This window comes from Mirounga angustirostris, unplaced genomic scaffold (genome assembly GCF_029215605.1).
Source record: "Mirounga angustirostris isolate CCGP_5_RB_7025 unplaced genomic scaffold, mMirAng1.0.hap1 SCAF_17, whole genome shotgun sequence".
In the NCBI taxonomy this organism is placed as follows: domain Eukaryota; kingdom Metazoa; phylum Chordata; class Mammalia; order Carnivora; family Phocidae; genus Mirounga; species Mirounga angustirostris.
In genome coordinates, this window is record NW_026991725.1 from 44,784,941 (window position 1) to 44,809,793 (window position 24,853).

General features: G+C 55.0%; 1 protein-coding gene across 20 annotated transcripts in view; it reads right to left on the reverse strand.

Annotated features, from left to right (window-relative positions):
• The window catches only part of B3GNTL1 (UDP-GlcNAc:betaGal beta-1,3-N-acetylglucosaminyltransferase like 1), a 136,000-nt gene that overhangs the window by 63,357 nt on the left and 47,790 nt on the right, over window positions 1-24,853 (reverse strand). For 15 of the 20 annotated variants that reach the window (XR_010408725.1, XR_010408724.1, XR_010408722.1 and 12 more), the window contains 2 exons: window positions 23,073-23,138; window positions 10,305-10,400 (listed from right to left, as the gene is read on the reverse strand). Coding sequence is in view for 9 of the 20 variants with exons in the window: in XM_045888197.3 (XP_045744153.1) it covers window positions 10,305-10,400; window positions 23,073-23,138 (162 nt within the window). In the remaining 11 variants the exon portion in view is untranslated. Of the gene's footprint in view, window positions 1-32; window positions 203-10,304; window positions 10,401-22,719; window positions 22,910-23,072; window positions 23,139-24,853 lie in introns of those variants that run through there. The other 5 variants (XM_064583420.1, XM_064583421.1, XM_064583419.1 and 2 more) reach the window with 5 other exon arrangements.

Here is a 24,853-nt window from a genome sequence, read left to right on the forward strand (position 1 = left end):
CCGGCCCAGACCCCTACCCACCCCCAGATCACCTGTGAAGTGGGCAGTGGGCTGAGCCCTGTTCCTTGATCTTAGCACTTCCCAGAGCATCCTCGTGGTTCACCTTCAGTCCTGGCATGCACACGCCCCCACAGCCAGCAGGGCGCATCCGTCCTGTAGTCTGCCCTGACGACCGCATCCCAAGAATGTTTAACGAATGGGTAGATGAGTCGCAGGAACGGCCCCTGTTGGCCAGGAAGGTGCAGAGAGGCTGACCCGGAGGGAAACACAACCTGCTGGTCCTTGCCATACACACGCAGGTATGAGCCGCAGCGCATGCACGCGCACGGGGGATGAGCAGCAGGGCACACGCGTGGGTACGAGCTGCAAAGTGCACGCACACACACGCAGGTATGAGCCGCAGCGTGTGCACAAGGGGATGAGCAGCCGGGCGCACGCATGGATACGAGCTGCAGAGTGCGCGCACACACGCAGGTATGAGCCGCAGTGCATGCACGCGCACGGGGGGGATGAGCAGCCGGGAGCACGTGCGGGTACGAGCTGCAGAGCGCGCGCACACACGCAGGTATGAGCCGCAGCGCGTGCACGAGCACGGGGGGGGGGATGAGCAGCAGGGAGCACGCGTGGGTACGAGCTGCCTCTATGGGGTCACTAGGGGTCCCTTCCAATGCATGTGCCCAGAACAAGGAGGAAGCGAGCAGGTGGGGCTCAGCGGTCCTGCCCGGGGCTCTCCCACTCAGGCCTTAGTTCCTCCTGTCCTCTGCATAATGGTTGCCTCTGCTCTGTGCTTTGACCTTCAAATTCACCTTTCCAACTTCCCTTTGGGGAGGGAAGAAGGAATGTTTTCTCTGAACCTGCAGCAAGGCCCAGCCAAACAAATTCCCATTTCACACACTGCAACCTCCAGCAACACAAAGAGATCTCCTTAACACCTCATTGATATGGGTCATTTCAGGTTCCACGTAACTGTGGAGGGCAGAACACCTGCAATTCTTCAGGGCTGCGTCTTTCCAGGCATTTCTTAAAGCGTCACATCTTCTCCCTCTTACTGACCTCTTGTACCCCAGTCCTTTGAACGAGACAGCAGTCTCTCAAGGGTTTTGTAATATTTATCTCACTCTGAAAGAGACAAAGAGAGAGATGCCCATCATCCTGCCCATCACTCTTGGGCCCTCCTCACCGTACAAGCTTTGGGGGGGCATACGCAGACCGAGGTGCTCTTGTATCTGGGGCTGCACCCCCCCCATCACCTCTCCCAGGAACTGACATCCTGTCCAAAAACAACTCAGCCTGAGTTAGGTCTTCATCACTTCTGGGGAAGTTTCAGGGTGCTCCTTGCTGTGGCCAGGCTGTGCCCTTCTGAGGAAGGGGGCTCTGACTTGGTGCCCGCATACAGGTACAGGAACTGTGCGCTGCCTCTCAAGTTCCTCTCCTCCCAACGCAGCTCCCAGTGAACTAAATGCAATTCTTCACCAAGCACTTTTTTTTTTTTTTTTAAAGATTTTATTTATTTGAGAGAGAGAATGAGAGACAGAGGGCACGAGAGGGAGGAAGGTCAGAGGGAGAAGCAGACTCCCCGCTGAGCAGGGAGCCCGATGCAGGACTCGATCCCGGGACTCCAGGATCATGACCTGAGCCGAAGGCAGTCGCTTAACCAACTGAGCCACCCAGGCGCCCCTACCAAGCACTTTTTATGGTGAACTCCCTGGGACTGGAAATTTTAAAAAAAATCAATTAGAGGCAGAACTTAAAAGCCAGGTCAGAAGGCCTTCCCTAACATGAGAGAGTCTAGAAGACACAGCTTTGTCTAAGTCACAACTGTTTTCATCTAATATATTTATCCTAAATCATTAAACATTTTTCTTTTCTGTAGGAAAGAAAACACCCATCATAAAACTCATGGAATGTAAAGGGACCCAAAGTAGCCAGAGCAATCTTGAAAAGCAAGGACAGGGTTGGAGGACTCACACTTCCCATGAAGTAAGTTCCCATGGAGTAAGCTTTAAAACTTACCACAAAGCTACAGTAATCAGAACAGCGTGGTGTTGCCACGCAGACAGATAGAAGACAAGCAGAACAAAACAGAGCCTAGAAACAGACCCTTGCAAACGGTCCACTGATTTTCAGCAAGGGTGCCAAGACCATTCAGTGTTGGGAGAGCTGAACGTTCACATGCAAAGGATAAAGCTGGACCTTTCCCTAATATCATCTACAAAAATTAACTCAAAATGGTGTAAAGATCCAAATGTAAGAGCTGAAACTATAACACTCTTAGAAGGAAATATTTTGTGACTTTGGATTAGGCAAGGGCTTCTTGATGTGACACCAAAAGCACATACAACCCAAGAAAAAATCTATATAAAGTGGACTTCATCAAAATTAAAACCTTTTCTGCTTCAAAGGACACTATGGAGTGAAAAGATGCCTCACAGTATGAAAGAAAATATCTGCAAATCACACATCTGGTAAGAGCCTAAAATCCACAATATATAAAGAGTGCCTCGAATTCAATGACAAATACCCAACTTAAAAAATGGGCAAAAGACTCAAAAACACATTTCCTAAAGAAGATACACAGCTGGCCCAGAAGCACATGAAAAGATGCTCCATGTCACTAAGCATTAGAGAAATGCAAATAAACCATGAGCTAGCACTTCACACCCATTTGCATGGCAACTAGAAAAACCAAAAAACAGCAAGTCTTGATGAGAAGTAACGGAACACCAAGCCTCATACTCTGTTGGTGGGAACGTAAAATGGTGCAGCTGCTGTGGAAAACAGCTCAGAAGTTCCTCAAACGTTAAACATGGAATTGTCACACGAGCCTGCGATTCCACTCCTGGGTCTGCCCACAGGAATTAAAACAGGGACTCAGACAGACAATGCGGGGCAATGTTTGCAACAGCCAGAAGGTGGAAGTAACCCAGTGACTATCACAATACAATCAGATAAGCACAATGTGGGGCAGACAACATGTTCACACAACGAATGAGTAACGTTCAGCTATAAAAAGAACAGGAATCTGACACTTTATAACATTGATGAACCTGAAAACGTTATGTTACAAAAGTCAGACACACAGGACAGATACTGTATGATTGCACTCAACGTGAAATATCTGGAAGAGGCAAATTCGTAGAGGGAAAGCAGACTAGGTTACGGGGGCTGAGGGAAGGCTAATGGGGAGTTAGCGCTGGGCGGGGACAGTCCCTGGTAGGGCCACTGAACGGTGAAATTTCTGAAGTGACAAGCTGTGTCATGTATGTTTGACCACAATTCAATAAAATTCCTTTAAAGAGAGAGAAAAGGAGAGGGGACCATGGAAACAGGTCAGAGTGAAGCAGCCAGAAGCCAAGGGCAGTGACAGCTCTGGAGGCTGGAAACGGAGGACACAGGAGGAACCAGCCCTGCCCACACCTTGATATCAGACTTCTGACCCCCAGAACGGTACATGACTAAATCTGTGTTGTTTAAAAAAAAGAAAAACCAGCAGCACTCAGCGTGCCACAGCGGCGGGTCAGAGCCAGGAAGCGTGCGTGTGTGAAGCTCCCGTGAACTCTGGGCGCTGCGCTGCCAGCAGCTGGAGGTACGTACGGGAGACGCTAACAAAGCGAGTCCCGCCTCGTGCCCAGCACCAGTCTCTCCAGCCTGACGGCTCTGTGCGGCCCTCGGGGGCTGCGGGCTGCACAGCCAGGACGCACTGGCTCCCGGGGGCCGGGGAGCCTCGAGCAGGGCAGACTCAGAGAAACCGACTTGTCCTCGCTGGGAGCCTGCGAGGGGCCCTCGTGTCCACGGAGGGTGTCCGGGGCTCGGGGCCGCACAAGGCGAGCCTGACACAAGCTCTTCTCTGCAACCTCTCGTCCCCTTCTGAGAGGACAATGGAACAAAAGAACAAAAATGGAACAGAAAGAGTAAAGAAGGCACATTTCTTTTGGTCCCATCAGAACAAGCCATTTGTTCTCAAAATCCAAAGGACAAACTGGCTCATCGAACTCTTCGGTTTTGCTTCCAACAGCCCTTCCTTACTTGTCAAAGACTCTGGGGTCTCCCGCAGCCTACACCTGAGCGACTGCACTTTTTCTTGGCTTCCATACTCAGCGAATGCTCAGATACATTTGAGAACACAGGACACCGGCTTTCCACCCGATTTGAGCGGTCTGACCACACAACAGCAAACGAGCTATGAGGAGAGTCTCCCCATTTATTTCAAGGGCCCCTGTCTGCCTAATTCTCCAGACTGGACACCTAACTCCTTATGAAACGGTTCATGTTCATTCTTTACCCCCCACTCAACTGCAAATAGCAAAGGGCCATTCCACACACACAGCTGACACGAAACACAGTTTCTTAACGAGAAGAAGGCCCAGGACAAGAACGAACAACACAAACCTGCGGACGGGACCTTCTAACAGGTACCCTTCTCTTTCTTCGGGAGGGAAGACCGTTTGCCAGGGTGGATCCATCTTCCCCTGGAGGGAAGCAGAAGCTGGGAACTGCAGGCTATCTCCTTAAGTCATTCTAACGACTCATAACAGACACCTGCTATGGTTTTTCCTCTTCCACTGGGATTACCCTTTTTACAATTCTGGAAGGACTAATGTGCTCTTGCCTTAGCTGCAGTTACCATGGGGTCAGGTGCCAGAGAACAGGATGGCAGGTGACCACATTTATCTGCTGACCCCATGAAGACTTGGTCGGCCACATCATTAAAATAGCTTAATTTCAAGCACACGAAGAAGAGAAACAGGTTTGCTGAGTAAACTTGTTTTTCTTTAAAGGCCAAGTGAGGGGTGAGAGGAGGTAATGAAATCTTAACGTTTCAAGGAAGAGTTTTCCTAGGAAGTATTTCCACCCTCCCCTGCCATGCAACTTGAACGCAAGTCACAGATTACTGCAGCAGACTCCCGGGGGTTACAAAGGCCAGCACCCGAGCAGCGAGGACGGCAGGAGGCCAGCCATGTTGGGCAGTGGCCACTGCTGTGTCCCTGCTCTGTGGCTCCCAAGGTGCAGGCCCTGGGAACGGGTCGCACAAACACACCCCTGACCTCACTGCTGACTGGGGTTCTGCGGGACCAGAGCCACTGGTCCAGGGATGCCACACAGCAAGAGGAGGAATACAGAATAAACCAGCCACGCGAGCCACGGGGCCTGTTTCTTGTGAAAGAGAGAGCAAGGCTCACAAGAAGGGCACACACCTAAAATGTTCTACGAAGTTATTACCGTTCGAAGACAAGAGTAAGGGCCGGATGCCAAGGTGGCGAAAACAAGCCCGACACCGCCTTCACACCCAGCTCCCCGCTGGCTGCGGGCCTCTAGCTCTCCTCGTGGGAAGCGGTGCTGATGCTGTCCTAACCTACCTGAGAGCTCAGGGTCTGGTGGTTCCGTGGTGACACAGGCCGCTCGCTGGGACACAGAACGCGGACACATGCCCCTGACATTACAGCCAGGTGCTGGTGAATCAACCACACTGCTGCCTAACTCTCGGTAGGAAGCTTCTTCTCTAAAGGGCCAGACACTAGTATTTCAGGCTTCCCGGCCACAGCCTCTGTGTCACAGGCACCCAACTCCGCCCCCTGTGCAAAATCAGTCTCGGCCATCCATAAACAAATGGGCAAGGCTGTGTGCCAATAAAACTTTACTTACAAAAAGGGGCAGCCCCCGAGCCACAGTTTGCCAGTCCCTGGTCTGACTGGCAAGGAGTGCAGCTTTGGTTCAAGTCTTAGATCACTTATTCCTGGAATAGGCTACTATCTCCCCTTCATCTCTCCCCCAGTCGTAGGGTCTACGATTAAATGCGGTACAGAAAATGGCAGGATGTGGCCCCCAACACACTTAGAATTCTTGGAAGCCAATGCAATAGATCCAGAGGCCCAACGCTCCCATCACCATTTTCTACATTAACCTGCCCGGTAGGTAAGCTGCGCTCCACTGAAGCGCAGGCAGAGGCCCCGGCAGGGGGCGCGCGCGTCGCGCGCACCAGAAGGTGGAACAGCGGACGGCCGAGCCAGACGCGGACGCAGGACGACCCCTTCCTCCCCGAGATGCCAGAGCCACAAGCGCGTACCTGGCGCTGCACGCGGAGTCCTCGCCCCGACCCAGGCCCCCTCCCCTCCGCCGAGCCGGGCTCCCCACCGACCGCTCCCCTCCGCGGACTCCTCGCCGGATGGCGCCGGGTGGCCCAGCAGATTCACCAGGACCGGTAAGGAACGACCACAGGAGGGGCACGCGCACGGGGGAGGTGCGCACAGGTAAGGGGGCAGCGCGCACGGGGGAGGTGCCCGTGCAGGTAAGGGGGCAGCGCGCACGGGGGAGGTGCCCGTGCAGGTAAGGGGGCAGCGCGCACGGGGGAGGTGCACACAGGTAAGGGGGCAGCGCGCACGGGGGAGGTGCGCACACAGGTAAGGGGGCAGCGCGCACGGGGGAGGTGCACACAGGTAAGGGGGCAGCGCGCACGGGGGAGGTGCACACAGGTAAGGGGGCAGCGCGCACGGGGGAGGTGCGCACACAGGTAAGGGGGCAGCGCGCACGGGGGAGGTGCGCACACAGGTAAGGGGGCAGCGCGCACGGGGGAGGTGCGCACACAGGTAAGGGGGCAGCGCGCACGGGGGAGGTGCGCACACAGGTAAGGGGGCAGCGCGCACGGGGGAGGTGCGCACACAGGTAAGGGGGCAGCGCGCACGGGGGAGGTGCGCACACAGGAGAGGTGCCCGTGCAGGTAAGGGGGCGCGCACACAGGAGAGGTGCACGCGCAGGTAAGGGGGTAGGGGTGGCACACGGGGGAGGCGCTGCTGCAGTGAGGAAGTCCCAGAAGCTCCTGGCTCTCACTCTGATTCCCTTTTGATTTTGTCTCCTGGTTCTGATATATCCCCAACTGAAAAAGCACATAATCCAGTTTCTTAGAACTTGGTCAAAAAGAAGGGGTTCTCAGGAGAGGCTTGGGGGCCCATGCTGCTGTTCTGGGGACCTGGGGGTTTGCTTTTGTCTCTCCCCTTGTTTTGCCACCAACGGAAAGTGCACTTCGCAAAAATAAATTCTGTGTAGTGCCTTTCAGTGCCTGTGGGAACATACACCCAAAAACAAAGCCCACGGGCTCTGGCCACTTTGTCCTGAGCAGAGTCTGCCCTCGAGAAAGGCGCAGGAGGAACATACGCTTACAGACGGATCCTTTTAGATGCTTTTGGTTCTCAAAAAGACAAAAGTATGGATTATAGACTTAAAATGAGCTTAGTTTTTATTCAGAAAGGAAAAGCCTTGGAGTTAAAAGAGAATGAAGCATTTAATGAAATTCAGACCTCATTAGTGGTATCTTACCAGGAAGTGATACGAATTCTTCTCAGAGAAGAAGAGCAGAGTTTGTATGACTCATTTCCAGATTCCTGTGGTTTATTATCCTTATTTCTAATTTGTTGGAAGACTATCTTTAGACAGATAACAAATGTTCCAGTATTCTGACATTTTAACACCCACATAGCAACAAGAATAAACTTTGATGTTAAATCCAAGATCTGTGGCTTCTGGGTTTAATAGAGAAACAGACATTAATAAAAAGTTTCCCCTCTCCATAGTATGTTTTAGAGAAATGTGCTAAGGAACCACTTCTCTACCACGCTGAAAATTGTCAGTTTATGTGGATCTGTACTACAGACAGGCTTTATGATGCTCCCTTTAAATGAGAAGATGAAGAAAAACAGTACAAGATAGTCTGTTTCAAATTATGTAAGTTTTTAAGCGTCATGAGTGCTGGTTAGAATTGGATAAAATCATTGCTATGAAGGACAAACTTTCAAGGGAAAGACACGCTGAGGTAGATGAGTGTGAAACTTAGTCTTTTTACACAGCAGGTGAGTTCTGACAGTCTTGCTGCCGATGCTGCTCACGTGTAAAAGGAAAAGCAGGTAACCAGGAGAAGACCGACTGTCCACCCACAGACAGGAGAGCAGCATTGTCACCCACAGCCCCCACACACCGTCTTTTAAATCAGCCAGAGGCGACCCTTACTTTGTGTTGCCAAGTATCTTCAAATGAGTGGTCAAAGAATGAGTCTGGATTTTGTGCTTAAACCCCTGAATTCTATGAGCAAAACCGAGGTAATGCAGCTGATGGAGGCCACTGGCCTCTGGGGTGTGACCAGCCCTGGGCACCCACTGTAATGTGGACCAGGAGGGGGCCCCGGCGGGATCATGACACCAGGACTTCTCACCAGGCCTGCGGCTGATCTGCAGTGTGGCCTGAGCCCTCGACCTGAGGGGCCAGCCGCCTCTGCTCCCCTCCAGCCCTCGCTGCCAGAACCCTGGGGCAGGGGGCAGGGAGGGCCCGGCCTTGCCCCCTCTTTGGTCTCCCTAATGCAGGAGATGCAGGTCCCTAGGGAACAGTGCCTCACTGAAGGCATAAAGTGGGCACCAAATATCAAATCGTGCTGCTCCCCACCTCACAAATGAGATCAGCTTAGAGGATGAACACAGACCTCACTTGGTGGTCTGTTCACCTTATTAACATGGCGGTGATGGTTTCTGCCCCTGTGGCAGCTGACACGTGGATTAAATAACACCAGCTTCTTTCAGTTTATTTTGAAAAAACTTCAGACTTTAATTTCTCCTAACTTGATAAAGAAAAACACTATTTAAGAGGACCTTGCCTTAATTATTTCTATGATACTTAATAGTTAAGTCTTGTTAGCTCTCGACTCAGAACTCGAATTTCTGGCTCTAAAAGTGTCCACTGCATTTAAATTACACCCTCAGTGTTTGGTTACATAGTCCCTGCATGACTCACATTCTACCAGAGAACCAAACACGCAGGCAGAAGTCCGACTCCACACAGCTGCCAGTGCTCCAATATTCACAGAGCTGAGTGTTTCCAAACCCTCGCTGGTGCCGGGCTGAGCCTGGCCCTGTCCAAGGAGCCTCTGGGTGCCCCAAATCAGGGGGACCTCTGGGCCAACTGGAGGCCAGAAGCTTTCACACTGATTATGAAATTTTAATTCCCCAGTTAGGAACATGAAAGCTCTTACTAGCTCTTCACTGAATCAGCTGTGATCTTGGTTAAGAAAAACATAAAAAGCGAACACAAGTACGTGTCCTGACAAAGTGTCTGTAAAAAGGCAGCACATCCCAGAATCGTGAACCACACAGGCCAGCCCCCCCCCATGGAGGGAAGGACCAGGAGAAGCATGGCAGCAAGGCCCACAGATTGTGTGCTTCTCCACGCGTGTAATGATGCTCACGACCAGACCCAGACATTCTCTGCTCTAGCTGGGGAGCCGCCAGAGAGAGCGGGGACCCGGTGTGATTCTGCTGGCCACTGCCTGGCAGGGGCAGGAAGGAGCGGCACCACCTGCCGCTGACCCCGCACACGTCCATGCACTCCCACCTCAAGGCTCCACGTCCCAGGGGAGTGTGCAGGCTATGCAGGGCCCACACGCTGGCTGTTCTCCTGCCTATTCAGCTTTAGGAGGAGTTGGAAAACAAATCAGCTTCTCCGTGCCTTTAACCACCGGTATCTATAAAAGGCCATTCACGGAATCTTCATCTTCTCAAAATGTGATAAGTAAGTGCAAATGCAGAAGCACTTTCTGTGTGTGTGTGTGTTTATGTGTGAGAGAATACAGTTTGTGTGTGTGTGTGTGTGAGGGAATAGGGTTTGTGTGTGTGGGTGTGAGGGAATAAAGTGTGTGTGTTTATGTGTGTGGATGGGAAAAGAGTTTGTGTGTGTGTGTGTGAGGAAATTGTGTGTGTGTGTGTGAGGGAATGGAGTTTGTGTGGGAGAGGGAATTGTGTGTGTGTGAATAGTTTATGTGTGTGTGTGTGAGAGGGAATAGTTTGTGTGTGAGGGAATAGAGTTTGTGTGTCTGTGTGTATGTGAATACAGTATGTGTGTGTGTGTGTGTGTGTGTGTGTGTAGAGTTTAAAAGCCAGGGAAGCCGGTTCAATTACAGAAGCAAACTCCAGGGACTCCAGCCCCTGGCAAACCTGAAGCTGGGACCAGAACACCTAGTCCCGCTTCCGCTCCGGGTCACACCAGCCTCACAGGTGGTTTCTGGGCCAGCCCCGCCCAGAAGGTGCATCTCAGCTCCCTCTCTCACACTGCCTGCTCCAAGGCAGCCTGCCTTGGGGATGGCCCCCAGTCCTGCCAGGAACTTGGGCCTTTCCTGGACACCTCTGTCCCTCCCCAGCCTCCGGCCAGGCCTTCTGCACCTGCCTGCTGGTTCTGGCTCCTTCCCAGGCCACACCCAGCAGGCGGGCAAACACAGGGACTGACAGCTCTCAGGACGTCCTGGGTGGGCTCCCAGACCCGGGCAGGGGTACCTGAGTAAGAAGCTGGTCCGCCGCTAGCTGGTTGATCCACCGTGTGTATCGCTCAGTGGAGTCGGGGGGCTCTCTCCTTACTTGGCAACCTATAATCTGTGAAACAACAAAACAGAACTTAACAAAAGAAAGTCCCTGAGAGCTCACACACGCACACACCAGTGCACATACATCTCACCTGGTGTAAGTTGGCACACCCAGCAGGGAACTAACAGAGACCTGCATCCAACCAGGCTGGGGGAAACTTCCAGGAGGGAAGAGGAAGAGGGAGGGTACCCACACAGTGCAGGGTTCTGGGTGGACCCCACACTGGACGGTCCTGACCTGCCAGTCCCAGCAGCACCCGTGAAATCACCCTGGGTTAGAGTTGTCGCAGATAATGCTTCCCCTTAATGCATTCAAATTACAGTGATCTGTTCACAAGGTCAAACACCCAACTACCTCAGTGGCGCTCTTCCTGAACCGCAACTCGCAGAGGGAGAGGGAGAGAGAATCTCAAGCAGGCTCCCTGCTGAGCGCAGCGCCCAATGTGGGGCTCGATCTCATGACCCTGAAGTCACGACCTGAGCCACAACCAAGAGTTGGAGGCTTACCAAGTGCCCCGATAATTTCTTAATAAGGAGACTGATTCGGTGACATAGATCTTACTGACCACTCTGAGGTAGACAGTGCGCAGTGCAGGGTCGGCTGTTAGCCATGCCCGGGCCCTTACAGGAACTCTGTGAGCCTCACCTGGGGTGGGGGTGGGAGCAGGCCCTGTGCTGCTGGGTGTGCCCCCACGGGAGTGGCTTCTTCTGCAGCGACAGGCCCAGATACATGCAGTGGGGACCAGCCCCTTTCCACACCTCACTCAGACTCTGTAGGACGGGACCCTTCACCGCTGAGCAGTCTCAGACATCCCAAACATCCTGCACACAGACACTTGAACCGAAGTGCAGGTGCTGTCTCTACATCTTGAGCTGTGTTGGAGGTGTGGCCAAGGCTGCTGGGGGCCAGGGGTGCTGAAGTAGGATGTGTGGTCTCTCTCCCTCTCCTTCTGCCCCTCCCACCCATGCCCTCTCTCTAAAATAAATAAATAAGTAAATAAGCACATAAAAATAAATTATCAGAAGTTCTACCATGATCCTTGAATTTCTTAAATCTTGCTCTCTATAGCACTTATGCATAGTGATTAATTTGTATTAATGCAGGAATATTAATGAAGAGCCAAGAAAGATTTTGCTTGCTTGTATTTTTTTGTTGTTGCGTTCTTTTAATTAAACTTTTTTTTTTTGAGAAAACAGTAGACTCACATGTAGTAGAAATAACACACAGCGATCCCGTGTATCTTTTACACGGTTCCTCCAACGGTAACATCTTGAAAAACCAATGCAAGTCACCCCCAGCTAAGGAACCCTCATGGCGCCTTTGCGGCCACACCCAGCCCTCCCTGACCGGCAACTGCCCATCCGTCTTTTCGAGGACGTGTGTCGACAGACAGGCTGTAGCCCTCTGCGACTGGCCGTGTCTCCGTTCTCCAGCTGCCCGAGACTCGTCCAGGCTGTTGTGCGTACGACACGTTTTCCTTGTTGGGCTGAGAAATACTGCCCAGCAGACCCTGCAGCACACCGCTGAGCGCTCCACAGGGAACACGCACGCACGGGTTTCTGTGAACGTGTCCCCATCTCTCTGGGGCAACTGTCCAGGAGTGCGCCCTGGGTCGTACGGTGGTTTCACGCTTACCCTTCTAGAAGCTGCACACCTGTCTTCCAGAGTGGCTACACCCACTCACACTGCCACCGGCCGAGTGAGTGACCTGGTTTTTCTGCAGCCTCACCAGCACCCGACATGGGCATGCTTTCAGGCCTGCGCAGACGCCGCTTCACGGGTCTGACCTGGGCTCCCGATGGCTCGTGGTGCCGACCCTCTTTCCATGGGCTTATCTGCCCCCGTCCCTCCTCCCTGGTGAAATGTCCCGTTTTCTGACTGGGATAAAGGCACACTTGGCTACGTGACTCACTGCTGGGTCCCCCCTGGGAGCCTGTGGATGAGAGCAGCCGCTGGGTTAGCGCCCTGCCCAGGGTAAGGCCTCCCTGTGCCCGCCCGCCCGCCCAGGACACACTGTTGGGGGTGTCTGCTGTCCTCATCTCCCGGTCTTGCCAAACTGGCATTTGCTGAACAGAAAAGATTCTGAGAGAAAACAGGAAAACGACCAAGAGCTGGGAGGTGCACTCACAGGTGGACCCAAGGGGCTGAACTGCACCCTCGCCATCGCCCCCCCTCCCGCCTGCCACGCCCTGAGCCGCCACTGGGGGCAACAGGCACCTGCTGCCCTGCCTGTCTCATCGAGGGGGGGCTCATGCGGCTCCCACAGTGAGTATTAGGACCCCCACCCAGGGCACACCGCACCTCCACCTGGGACCCCCGCCCAGGGTGCCCCTGCCCCCCCAGGCCCAGATCTGAGCTGTTCATGCTGCTCTCACGGTGAGTACCCAGGGAGGCTGCCCCCCGCAGCCCCCATCCCTCCTGTCCAGGCTTGCTGGCTTCTGATGAAATTAGAGCCCTGTGGCGTGGGGGGTCTCGCAAGGAGAAACAGGGCAGGTGGGAGATGGCGTGACGCGGGAACTTCTGGGGCAGCCACTGCTTTGTGCCTTCGACTGCCGATTGTGGGGGTACCGGTCTACAGATGAAAAAGAGGGTGTATGTGTGCACCTCAACGCTTTTTGAAAAGAAAGTGGCCTGGCCCACGGGGCAGAAAGCACGAGGCACCTTTTCCTCCTGAAGGGGCCCGGTGCAGACCACACACCCCGTCCTCTCTGGTGACGGCACAGGACGCACACTCAGTGTTTCACCCTACATGTGCTCTGGGTCACAGGCTGCTGACATGGGCCTGGCACCCTGGATGCAGTCGGCACTCAGCAAGCACAGGCTCAAGGAAGCGAAGGGCATGTGCTGCAGGACGCATGGACTCCCCCCAGATGCCGGGGAGAAGCCCCTAGAGCAAGACTCTCGGCAGGTGTTAGCTAGTTCCTCTGAAAGCACGTACTGCCAACAGTTAGCAGAAAGCTCGAGATCCTGGAAGGCGGTCCCTACAGTCTGGAAACTCTGAATCTATATGGGAGCCTCTGAGACCTGCCAGTTTGGCTGGAAGAAAAAGCCAGAAAGTAGGAAAGAAGGTTACTGGAGGCAGAGGGAGGTCTGGGAGGTGGGATGACCCTCACAGTAGTCACCCGCCTGCTCTGCCTACAGCTGGTCTGGCCTGCGTCCCCTCCCGGGGGTCCTGAGACAAGGTCATAAAGGCGACATGGCCTCCAGCCCGTTCTCTTGGGACCCTGTTTTTGGAAGTGGCTGCCAGGCGGTGAGGAAGCCATGAAGCCCCCAGGCGCCCCAGCCCCCCACCCAGCGGAGGCCCGGCAAGAGCAGAGCCCTTCCTGCGGTCCCGACCCGTGGGATCTGTGCATGTGATAAACGGCTGGCTTTCACACCCCTGGGTCTGGACGCTTCGTCCCCAGCCGCAGTGACTGACGGCCACAGGAAGGCGACACTGCATCATAGCTGTGTGGCCCTGTGGTGACAGACCCCTGATGTCCTGCTTCAGTCCCAGACCACCAGTGTCCAGGAGCGTAGGCAGCACTACTCGGCCCAGGACCGCTGTCTCGGACCCGCCGAGGGCCCCCATGTGGACGACAGGCTATGCGGCCACCCTGTTAGCGGGGGTCATGTTCATTAGGGGATCTCATGTTCCTGGCCTCACGTGTTCGGGGACACACTGAAGTGGACCTGGGGTGGGGGGGATTCGTGCCGTCCACGCCCCTCCCAGAGAGGGCCCGGGTGAGGACCTTTCCCGGTCACACAGCTGGCTCTGGGAGGCCCCCAGAGACGCCATGGAGCCGCCAGGCTGCCCGTTGGTACCGGCCCTGCCTCCTGGCTCGGCCCATCCTTGCTTCTCCAGCACTGGTGCTCAGACCTCAGCAAGACAGCTCAGGGCATGCACGCGAGAGGCGGAAAGGCTCATTCCTCTTCTGCGTGGAGGCACGCGGCCTCTGTTAGGCACACGGCACGGTGGACAGACACACGTCAGGGGAGACAGAAGCAGGCCCGGCCTGGGGGTGGCTGCCTGTGGTCACAAAATATTTAATGGCGACATCAGTTTTCCTCTTATTCATCACATATAAGACATAATGTTTTCTACTTCCTATTAATAAAAAAGTAATTCGCTAGCTGATCAGTTTTTACCACCATATTCCTTTCTTACTGATTAAACATCCCGGAAAAGCCTGATCACAGTATGAAGTTCACAGAACATAGTTGGTCAGGAGGGAGAGTCACCATTGTATTCCCAAGGCCACCAGGAGAACTGAGGAAGAAACAGGGCCACGTACAAACTGTAAAGCTCCATGCAAACACCAGTCATCAAGGCAAACTCTAGTCGGAGGGTGAGACGTGGGAGAAACAAGAGCTTCCATCCTGCAGGCCAGCTGCACTTTGGGGTGTGTGTGTGCGTGTGATCTGCGTGCATGCACACGTGTGATCTGCAGGATTCCTGGTGCAGGAATGCAGGACTGTATGCATGTGTGCGCCAGCCTATAGGGGAAGCCTGGAAATGAAAGCAGTGGAGGTGAGACGGGCATCCCCCAGCAGAGCCCACACTTAGTGGCCATGCCTTCAGTAGCCCAGAGGGCCTCCCCACAGCTCATCCACTTCAGCCCTCCCGGCGCCGCCCTGGGGAGGAATCGGGTCCAAAGGCTGGTGTCTCCCACCCTTCAGAGGTAAAGCCAGGGATGCCTGGGCTTACTCTCAGCTCTTCCCACGTGATCTCCCCCTGCAGGGCCTGAAGCACTAATCCCGTGGGTGGCTGGGGAGCGCGGTGGGCATGCGCCCCACCCTGATTCCGGCCTCTGTGCACAGGAGGGTGAATCTGAGAGCAACAAGCTCATAATCACTCCTGTCAGTGACAACAAAAACACACAAGAGAGCAGATCTAGTCCAATTTAACCAGACTTTCAGTCACTGACAAACTGCAGTGTCCCCGCACGGGGCCAGAGACTGCCACTGGCCCCGAGCTCCACAGCCCCGGCCGCAATGCCACTGGGAGGGACCTCCCTCTGCCTGTCCCGTCCGCGGCCCTGCCCTTGGCAGGGGTAACGGTAGCCCCAAAGAACCTGTGACGACCCGTGCTTGCTTTAAATCCCTGGACGTCTGTCACACCCACCCCTGCAGGTGCCATACCTAGAGGGGGGGAAACGCAGAACCTGCTGGGGGTCCTAGCGCCCATGTGGGCCAGGCCCCTCAACCTGGCAACTGAGCAAACTGAAAAAGGGTGGAAACTTTGAGAAGTGTGAGAAGAGAAGGTGTGCGCTGCTCAAAGGGACAGCGCGCAGACTCACGGCCTGTGCGGCCCCTCCCCGCCACACCGGCCCCCATGCCTGGAGCCACACGGCTTCCCTGCAGCCCGCACGGGGCCTGCCCGGGTCTGGGTGTGGTGACCACATGGACACTGCCAGTAGGCGAGACGCCTGACCATTCTGGAAACTGAGAATCACAAGGAAAACCACTGAAGTGACGGATCTCTAGAAATCACCTTTCCAAGCCCGTGGCTAGGAGCTGGGTGGTGAGGAAGAGGTAAGGACAAACCGAGGCAAAGCCCCCGGAGGTGCCTTCCGCGCCCGATACCCAGATGATGCTGGAGCCGCCTGGGTCACAGGAGGCCGCGGCCAGGCTGCAGGGGTTAGGAGACAGAGACCTGTCAGGCTCAGCCGTGAGTGGTGAGCGGCAGCCGAGGGGGAGAGCTGTGTGAAGGCAGATGTCACGGCGCAGCCTCTCTCTGAGGGGCAGACTTTGCGGAAGATGACGGCACGAGCAGACGCAGCGTGCCCGGGGTGGGGGAGTGGGAGCAGCGTCTGCAGTCACACCCCGGGCCAGCCAGAGAACGTAGCAGAACAGGGGGAGCTAGCAAACTGCAGGGGAGATCACATGGAACCGCACAACGAGAAACATGAAAGGTGGCGGGAAGCGGGAGACGGACAGACACAAAATGCAGAAGGGTCAGGGTCAGTAGAACAGGACACAGAAAATGACAGGCGGGGGCACCCGCCGCCGCGCACCTCACGGGGGTCCGCCGGCCCGGGGGCCGTGGGGAGGGCCGTGCCGGGTCAGCACCTGCCCCCGCGGTGCACATGAGAGCCCCTTGAGGAGTGGCATCTCCACTCTTCACTAGCCTCAGACTGAAGGGGAACCCTTAGCGCGAAGATGCGGGAGCACGGCGGCGGGAGCAGCATCCTCAGGCTCCGGGCGCTCCCACGAGGCCCCGAAACAAGGGAAGCAGGAAGGGAGGAACCGGTCTCGTCGGTGGGCTAGCCCTGTGCTTCCACAAAGCCACATTTCACTAAGAACTTCCATTTCTTTTATGGATCCAGTCCTTGAAGTGGGTACTTTCGGGAATGGAAACAGTGTTTTAATAGTTTGTTGGTTAGCTGTTTTCCTTCTTTTATACTCCCCAATTCTAACCCTAATCCTGTGAACTCACTGCACGACAGGTGTGAAAAAATAAAAGACCTCTGGACTGTTAACAAAAATACCAAATTTACTTGTAGATCAACTTCTAATTACCTGCCAACACTCACAACTAGGAAACTGGGCAAGTCGGACACCCTTAAAACCCGTGAGGCCCACGCACACGCAGGGCCCTGGCTGGGGGCCCGCTGAGCCAGACACACACGTGCCGATTCCTCAGGAACACTAACTATCGGCTGCGGCCGGGGGTGTGCAGAGGCCACACTCACAAGACGTACGTGTGACGGTCACACAAACATGCAGCGTGTGTGGAGGAACGCATGCTCTGTTGTGTGATTCTGTGTGGTCTTTGTGTGACCGGTGAAGCCCCCCAACCGTGGGAGGTGAGCTGCCTCCACCTCTCAGCCGTCTCTGCTCCCTCACCTCCCGGGCTTCCCGCTCAGCTGTCAGTGGGTTCTTGTGGCCTCCCGTCACCTTCTGCTGAAGCCCCAAACACCACATCAGTCTGAAGGCCCGCCCTGGCCAGCAACAATCGTCCAGGGCCAGCTGCAGACGCTGAGGCCCTCACACACATCTGCAGCACCACCCAGGCCCTACAGACCAGGGGTCCCCCGACAGTCCCCTGCACCGTGAGGCAGAGGGTGGACCGTGGGGCCAGCAAACCCTGCTCTCAGCCAACACTGGGCATCCAGGGGCCACTTGCTCCTGAGGAGCCAACCGAGAAGCAAGGATGCCGCCCACCACATGCTTTGAATGAGCCACACAGATGCCAACAGTGGGTCCACCGTCTCTCAACCCACGTGTCGGGGCAAACTCCTCCCTGTCCCCTTCGAAGTGACCGTGCTTGCTCTTCAGGCACGCATATCGCTCCCAGGACACAGGCTGAGTCAGCCCTGCTGAGACGGTGTGTCGCTCAGTGAACTGTTACTGTGGGCTCCTGTGGGAATGGAGCCAGCAGCAGCCCCTCTTCTAAGGTGGGGTGAGGGTGCACTGAGCGCAGGGTGCACGTGTTGGAAGGACAGAGAGGCGACGGCCCTCTTGGCCCCCTCACCTGGGAGAGGAGGTGCCTGCCAGCCCCGCCCAGCTCCCCACAACTCGGTGCCCACCAGGCAGGATGTTCACGAGCTCGTTGCTGACACAGAGCAAGGCCAGGTCACTGCTGAACCCTCCTGAGCCCCCTGGGGACTCACTCGGTGGCATCAGGGATGTAGGAAGTCCCACCATCAGCCTGCAAGGGTCCGATGTCCGAGGCCACAGTGGAGGGGCCATCAACCAGGCTGGAAAAGCTGTAGGATACACACACCTCTGCAAGGTGCTCCCGCTTCTCCTGCGGGGCACCCCCACCTTCTTCCTGCCTTCCTGAAACCACGCACTCACAGCTCTCCCCCTCTGCGCAGGAGACTCCCACAGGGAAGGCCCAGGCCAGAAACAGTCGGTCCCTGACTCACCCCAATGCCTGTCCCAGAGCTGACCTCCACTCGGCAATGTCCAGTCAGTGGCTGGATGGATGTTATGCTGGGAGCTGCCTCGTGGCACCCGACATCAGACACCCCAAAAGTTCTGCAGTAAACAGGCAATGGCCCGGTATATGAAGTGTCACCAAGGGCCTTTCCTTCGTAATTATATGGTTTCCTTGTAAATGGCCTTAAAAAATTATGACCGACGACAAGCATACATTTAGCATTCATTTCATTCTTTCCAAACAACCTACAACATAATTGACAACCAACCAGCAACTGCAAATTAAGATTTTTGTAGGTCATGATTTAAAAAAAGAAAAGAAAAGAAAACAACCCAGCCCCGCAGCAACAACCCTGCTGATTTTGCTCCGGGTCAACAAGACTTGTGACATCCCTAGTCTATGCTTAATGCAGGAGCAACCACACGGGTCACCCAGTCCCTCTGCGTGGCTGGGACAAAAATGCAGCGCGAGCAGGCAGCTTCTCCTGAGTGTGGGAACAGAACATCAAGTGAATTGAATTATAAGGTTAGCAAGAAAAACTCTAACCTAGAACTTAATAAAACTTATAAAACTGCAAATCAGCGTTGCTTCAATTCAGATTAAGATGAAATGACACAGTATGCCTTTTTCCCAAATTCCTTATGCATCCCTAGACTTGGTGGTCCATTTGCGCCTACGCACAAAGAGCCACCCCAAACAATTCCATTGAAGAAGTAAATTGTGGTTTTTTTCCAGTAGGGAACACAACATATCTGAACGTCTCTCACTCTCTAAACCGTCAACACTGGTGACCAACTCTTCAGAAGTTTCCGTGCACAGCCTATTTTAAACGCCCGCTGTACGAGCATCACTGTCTGAAAGGTGCAGCGTCTGAGGCTGCGCTGTCTGTCCACAGGGCACGAGCACCGGCTGCAGCTTCGCGGGCCACGTGCTCCGTGCCAAGTGGACCACAAGGAAAGCTGGTACAGTCCTCGTGGGGAGTGAGGTCTCATCCTGGGGAAAACTGGGGTGCTCGTCTGAGATCTTGACATCACAGCTGCCAGAGCCAGTGAAAGAAGCTTCTGGAAACCCCAGTCTCTCCATCTTCCTTACCGACGGAAACTGAACAGAAGCCCACCCAAACACACTTCTTTCCATTCTTTTTCCTCTTCCCAACAGGGAAACGGGGCCAACGACACTGTTTGTGCATCTGATCTCTCCTGCCATGTGGCTGAGAGCTCCCGTCAGCCCCCCTGGAGGGAGGGTGGGGACCCCTGCAGGGCACCGGGGGCCCTGCTGGGGGGACAGGACCCAGGGCTGGACGACCCGCCCCACGGCTCCCAGGAGGAGCTGCTGACCTGCCGACACTGGATGTCACAGCATCTTCTGACATCTTTTCACTTCCAACCAGAAAGCGCCAGAGATTCCAGAGTCTATGACTGTGGACGTCTAACGGGCATCTCCTGGACTCTGTGGGGGCCGAGGGCTAGGGATACACGTATTTGCACATATCTGTGGTTCTTTTTTTTTTTTTAAAGATTTTATTTATTTATTTGATAGAGAGAGACACAGCGAGAGAGGGAACACAAGCAGGGGGAGTGGAAGAGGGAGAACAGGCTTCCCACCGAGCAGGGAGCCCGATGCGGGGCTCGATCCCAGGACCCTGGGATCATGACCTGAGCTGAAGGCAGACGCTTAACGACTGAGCCACCCAGGCGCCCCTTCCCTTTTTTTTTTTTTTAAGAGAGGGAGTGGATAGGGGCAGTGGGAGAGAGGGAATCTTTTTTTTTTTTTAAGATTTTATTTATTTGACAGAGAGAGAGATAACGAGAGCAGGAACACAAGCAGGGGGAGTAGGAGAGCGAGAAGCAGGCTTCCTGCCGAGCAGAGAGCTCAATGCGGGGCTCGATCCCAGGACCCTGGGATCATGACCTGAGCCGAAGGCAGACGCTTAACGACTGAGCCACCTAGGCGCCCCCATATCTGTGGTTCTTAAACTTTGCCGCTCCCGTCTACTGTCAGGATCTGGTGAACGACACAGAGCTGCACGCAGGCCCCGCAGCTCCTATGAAGGCGCCCCTCGCGCCCCCCAGGGTTCACACCCTCAGACGCCGCACTGTCTCCCACCTCCTTCACGCTCTGGGCTCCGGCTCAGACCTTGGCAGCACTGGCCACATGCTGCCTTCCGTCTGTCACGGTCAGTTTTGTGCCCACTTGGGAGCGTGCGTCTGCAGTTCCTCAAACACTCGGCTATGTGCTGCCGGGAAGAGGTTTTGCAGCCATGACTCAGGCCCATGACCAGCTGACTTCCTGGACGATGCGGCCGGTCCCATTCTAGCAGAGAGTGCTCACGAGGAAGCTGTGGGGCTGGCTTCCCACTCGCCTGAGGGTTACAGCAGCTGGTGACATCAGACCCCTGCCGTCAGGACCCCAGGACACACACTGGCCCTCATGACATGACCTCAGCCGAGGGGCCACTTCTCAACGGAGTGCGACTGGGCACTTCTGAACCTCCCACACGTCCCACCTTCCGGAAGCTTCCAGCCCAAAGAGCAGTGTAGTAGCTTCTCAAGATGCAGCTGAGGGGCCATTTTTTATCTTTTTACGGGCATGTTTCAAGGACATGCTTACATTAAAAATGTGTAACTTTAAGCAACACAAGTGTAGTTGCAATTCAGGGACTAGGAACCTTCAGCATCTAACAACACCAACACGCCTCACATCCCTGAGGACAAGAGCCCTCATGGGGGAGCGTGTGCACGTGTTTACAGGGCTGACCAGCAGCCAAAGACCCCGAGTCACAGCGTCGTGTGTGGGGCTGGGCAGCTGGAGAAAGCAGCAGAAAGTCAGTGCACTAAATCCAAAGCTCCAAAACAAAGGGCCATTGGAAGAGAACGAATTCATCTCTGTGAACAAGTCATTCAAGCTCCTTGGAAATTCTGTCGTGTTGTGCACTTCTGAGCCTCCCCTCCTTGAGCACCTCACACCATGCAGGTTTCCCGAGGATGGCCTGCTAAGCCCCGCCTGTCCCAGGAATGGGCTCTACACACACCCGGGGACTGTCTAGGGACAGTCTGGGGATGGCCTGGGGTACGGCCCGGGGGATGGTCCAGGGATGGTCTGGGGACGACCTGGGGGATGGTACAGGGACGGTCTGGGGATGGTCTGGGGACGGCCTGGAGACAGTCTGGGGATGGCCTGCGGGCGGCCTGAGGATGGCCTGGGGGACAACGTGGGGACGGTCTGGGGACAGCCTGGGGGGACAACGTGGGGACGGTCTGGGGACACCCTGGGGGGACGGCCTGGGGACGGTATAGGGATGGCATGGGGGAAGGTCTGGGGATGGCCTGGGGGACGGTCTGGGGGACAGCCTGGGGACAGTCTGGGGATGGCCTGGGGGAATGGCCTGGGGACAGTCTGGGGATGGCCCAGGGATGGCCTGGGGACAGTTTGGGGACAGTCTGGGGGACAGCCTGGGATGGTCTGGGGATGGCCTGGGATGGTCTGGGGACAATCTGGGGACGGGCTGAGGATGGCCTTGGGGATGGCCCAGGGGACGGTCTGGGGATGGCCTGGGGGATGGTCTGGGGGATGGCCCGGGGATGGTCTGGGGACAGCCTGGGGATGGCCTGGGGACAGCCTGAGGGATGGCCCAGGGACGGTCTGGGGGATGGCCTGGGGACGGACTGGGGGCAGTCTGGGGACGGTCTGGGGATGGCCTGGGGGACGGTCTGGGGGACAGCCCAGGGACGGTCTGGGGGATGGCCCGAGCCCTCCAGCACCCAGAGCGTGTGGAAATGCTGAGCTCAGGCCCCACCTGATGCCCAGATTCAGATCCCCGGGAGCTGGTGTGCACGAGACACTGGAGAAGCTTCATGCGGGTGTGGACAGGGCACACGGCAAGAGCAAGCAGAGCCTGGAGCCGGGGAAGAGGGGGGCCGTCCACTGGGATAGTTGGCACTGTGGTTTGAACGTAGTCCTGCAGACCTTTCTGTTTCACACTTTCTAAATCAGTGATCATCACAGTAATTCAGACATTTTTACTAAAACTTCAGGCAGATGTCTGAGCAGTGGGCGCCAGGGTCAGACCCAGGCTCTGGGGGTCAGCCACCAGGGGTGAGTGACCCTGGGCCCGCAACGCCCTCCGGGTCCACGTGGGCCTCCTCATCGGGAGATGAGTGCCCAGGGAGACGGACCAACTGGGGAGCCCTTCCGAAGTTGAGAGCTGCAGTCTGAGGTTTTCCAGGTAATAAGATAACCCTTGAATCTGCTAACGCATGAGAGTGCTCAGCCTGGTTTCCATGTCCCGGGCACATAGCCTCCGAAATGCTGATGAAAATAAAACTAAACCAAGGAGACCTCTGTGCCCATTGAAAGCAAAGCGTGCTGCCCCAGATAAAAGGCACGTTTTCCTTCTCAGGAGCAGTGGGAGTGTCCAGAGACACAGCAGTCACTGATCACGCTCTGATGGGGCAGTCTTACCCTATGGAAGAGGCTCAACACAAACAGCAGCAACGGTGCTTCCTCAAAGGGGACGGCAACTCAGAGACAGATGCAGGACTCGCGTGCGCTGGGACAGACGCAGGATACACCGGGGACAGATGCAGGACTCACACGCACTGGGACGGACGCAGGATACACACATGCTGGGGACAGACGCAGGACTCACGTGCTGGGGACAGACGCAGGACACACACATGCTGGGGACAGACGCAGGACACACACATGCTGGGGACAGATGCAGGACACACACGTGCTGGGGACAGATGCAGGACACACACGTGCTGGGGACAGACGCAGGACACACACATGCTGGGGACAGATGCAGGACTCACACTTGTCGGGTGCTGGGCAGCAGCTTCCAGTTGTAGTCTCACCCTCTGAGGCATCATCACGTCATCCTGAAGCAAAGAACACAGTTTAAATTTACATAAAGCAACTCCCACAAACAAGAAAGAAAAAGACAGGGGTGCCTGGGTGGCTCAGTTGTTGGGCATCTGCCTTTGGCTCACGTCATGATCCCGGGGTCCTGGGATCGAGCCCCGCATCGGGCTCCCTGCTCCACGGGAAGCCTGCTTCTCCCCCTCCTGCTCCCCCCTGCTTGTGTTCCCTCTCTCGCTGTGTCTCTCTCTGTCAAATAAATAAAGTCTTTAAAAAAAGAAAAGAAAAGAAAAAGACAGAACACCTAACAGTGAAATGGGCAAGAGATGGGAACAGGCAACAGAGATGCTACATACAGGCCCAGGAACCCCGTGAGTCAGTGGGGAAATACTGGCAAGCCCCACAAGGGCACACACTCTGGGCATCATCCAGTAGCCTGAGGATACACATCCCTAAGACGCAGCAATTTTACCCACTGGGGAAGAGTCCTGCACGTGTGCACCAGAAGACATACAGAAATGCTCAAGGCAGCAGCATTCAAACAGAACCAGCCGATGTCTGGGATGCCAGAATGGATAAATCGTCTAAGTCACTACGGTCAGTGCCAGTCACCAGTGAAACTAAAGCACAGCTACACCAACACAAATAACTCACAGACACATGCTGAGTGAAAGATGCAAGACGCAGTATTACACCATTTACTTAAAATTCAAAATCAAGCAAAATTAACCATATTATTTAATAAATGTACACATAATGCAAACTGTAGAGAAAAGCAAGAAGACTGTAATTCCGAGGTTGGAATAATGGTCACTCTGCAAGGGGATGGAGGAGCAAGTGTCACTCTGGGGTACTGGCCACTTGGCAACTTCCTGACCAGGAGCTGCTCACGTATAGATTTGCTTCCTAATCAATCCTCGAAGCACATGAATGTTTGTGCATTCTATAGGTACATTCTATTTTACAATAAAAAAGCATTTCAGTGTTTTGTTTTAGGGTACAAATGTACCCAATGTAAGAACTAAAAGTACTGTCATTGGGAAGATACTACCTTTAAACTGAGCAATACACTAAAAGGGCTGTGCTTGTTCTCATATTCCTGCAAAATGGCCTCATGAGCACTGTGCTCATCAAATCACCTGTGATAAATGGAGTTGAGGGGGCCTGTGGCTAAGGCAGGAAAGGAGGAGGAGGAAGGGGGAGGAAGATGAGAAGGAAAATGGGGGAGGAAGGGAGGAAAAGAAAGGACAAGGGAGATAGAGGAAGGGGAGGAGGAGGAAGGTGGGGGAGGGGCAGGAGGTGGAGGAAGGACACAGGAGGTGCGGAAGGGACAGGGACGGAGGGCAGGTCCTGCACCAAACGCAGCAGGCCCCGAGCTGAGCAGGCAGGAGGGGAGCACAGGTGTGAAAATGGAGTAGGAGGAACCCAGGGTGAAAGACTGTCAGAACAGGAGCAGAAAGGAAACCCTGAGCAAACTCGAGGCTTTTCCAATCCCCGAATCCCTCCCTGGCTGCAGCCAGGGGCACACTTGTGGCAGCGTGCAGGGTCGACCAGGCTGGGAACCTTGAAAGGGACATAGGAGAACTGGGGAGCTGCAGCAGAACAGAGGGGCAGATGAGGCTGAGGGGGCACAAGAGGTCACACCCCAGGTCAGCAAGACAGCAAGGCAGGGGACAAAGGGGCAATCTCCCTTAAAGGGACGGTCTGCTGATCAAATTCTGAAAAATGGCTCCTG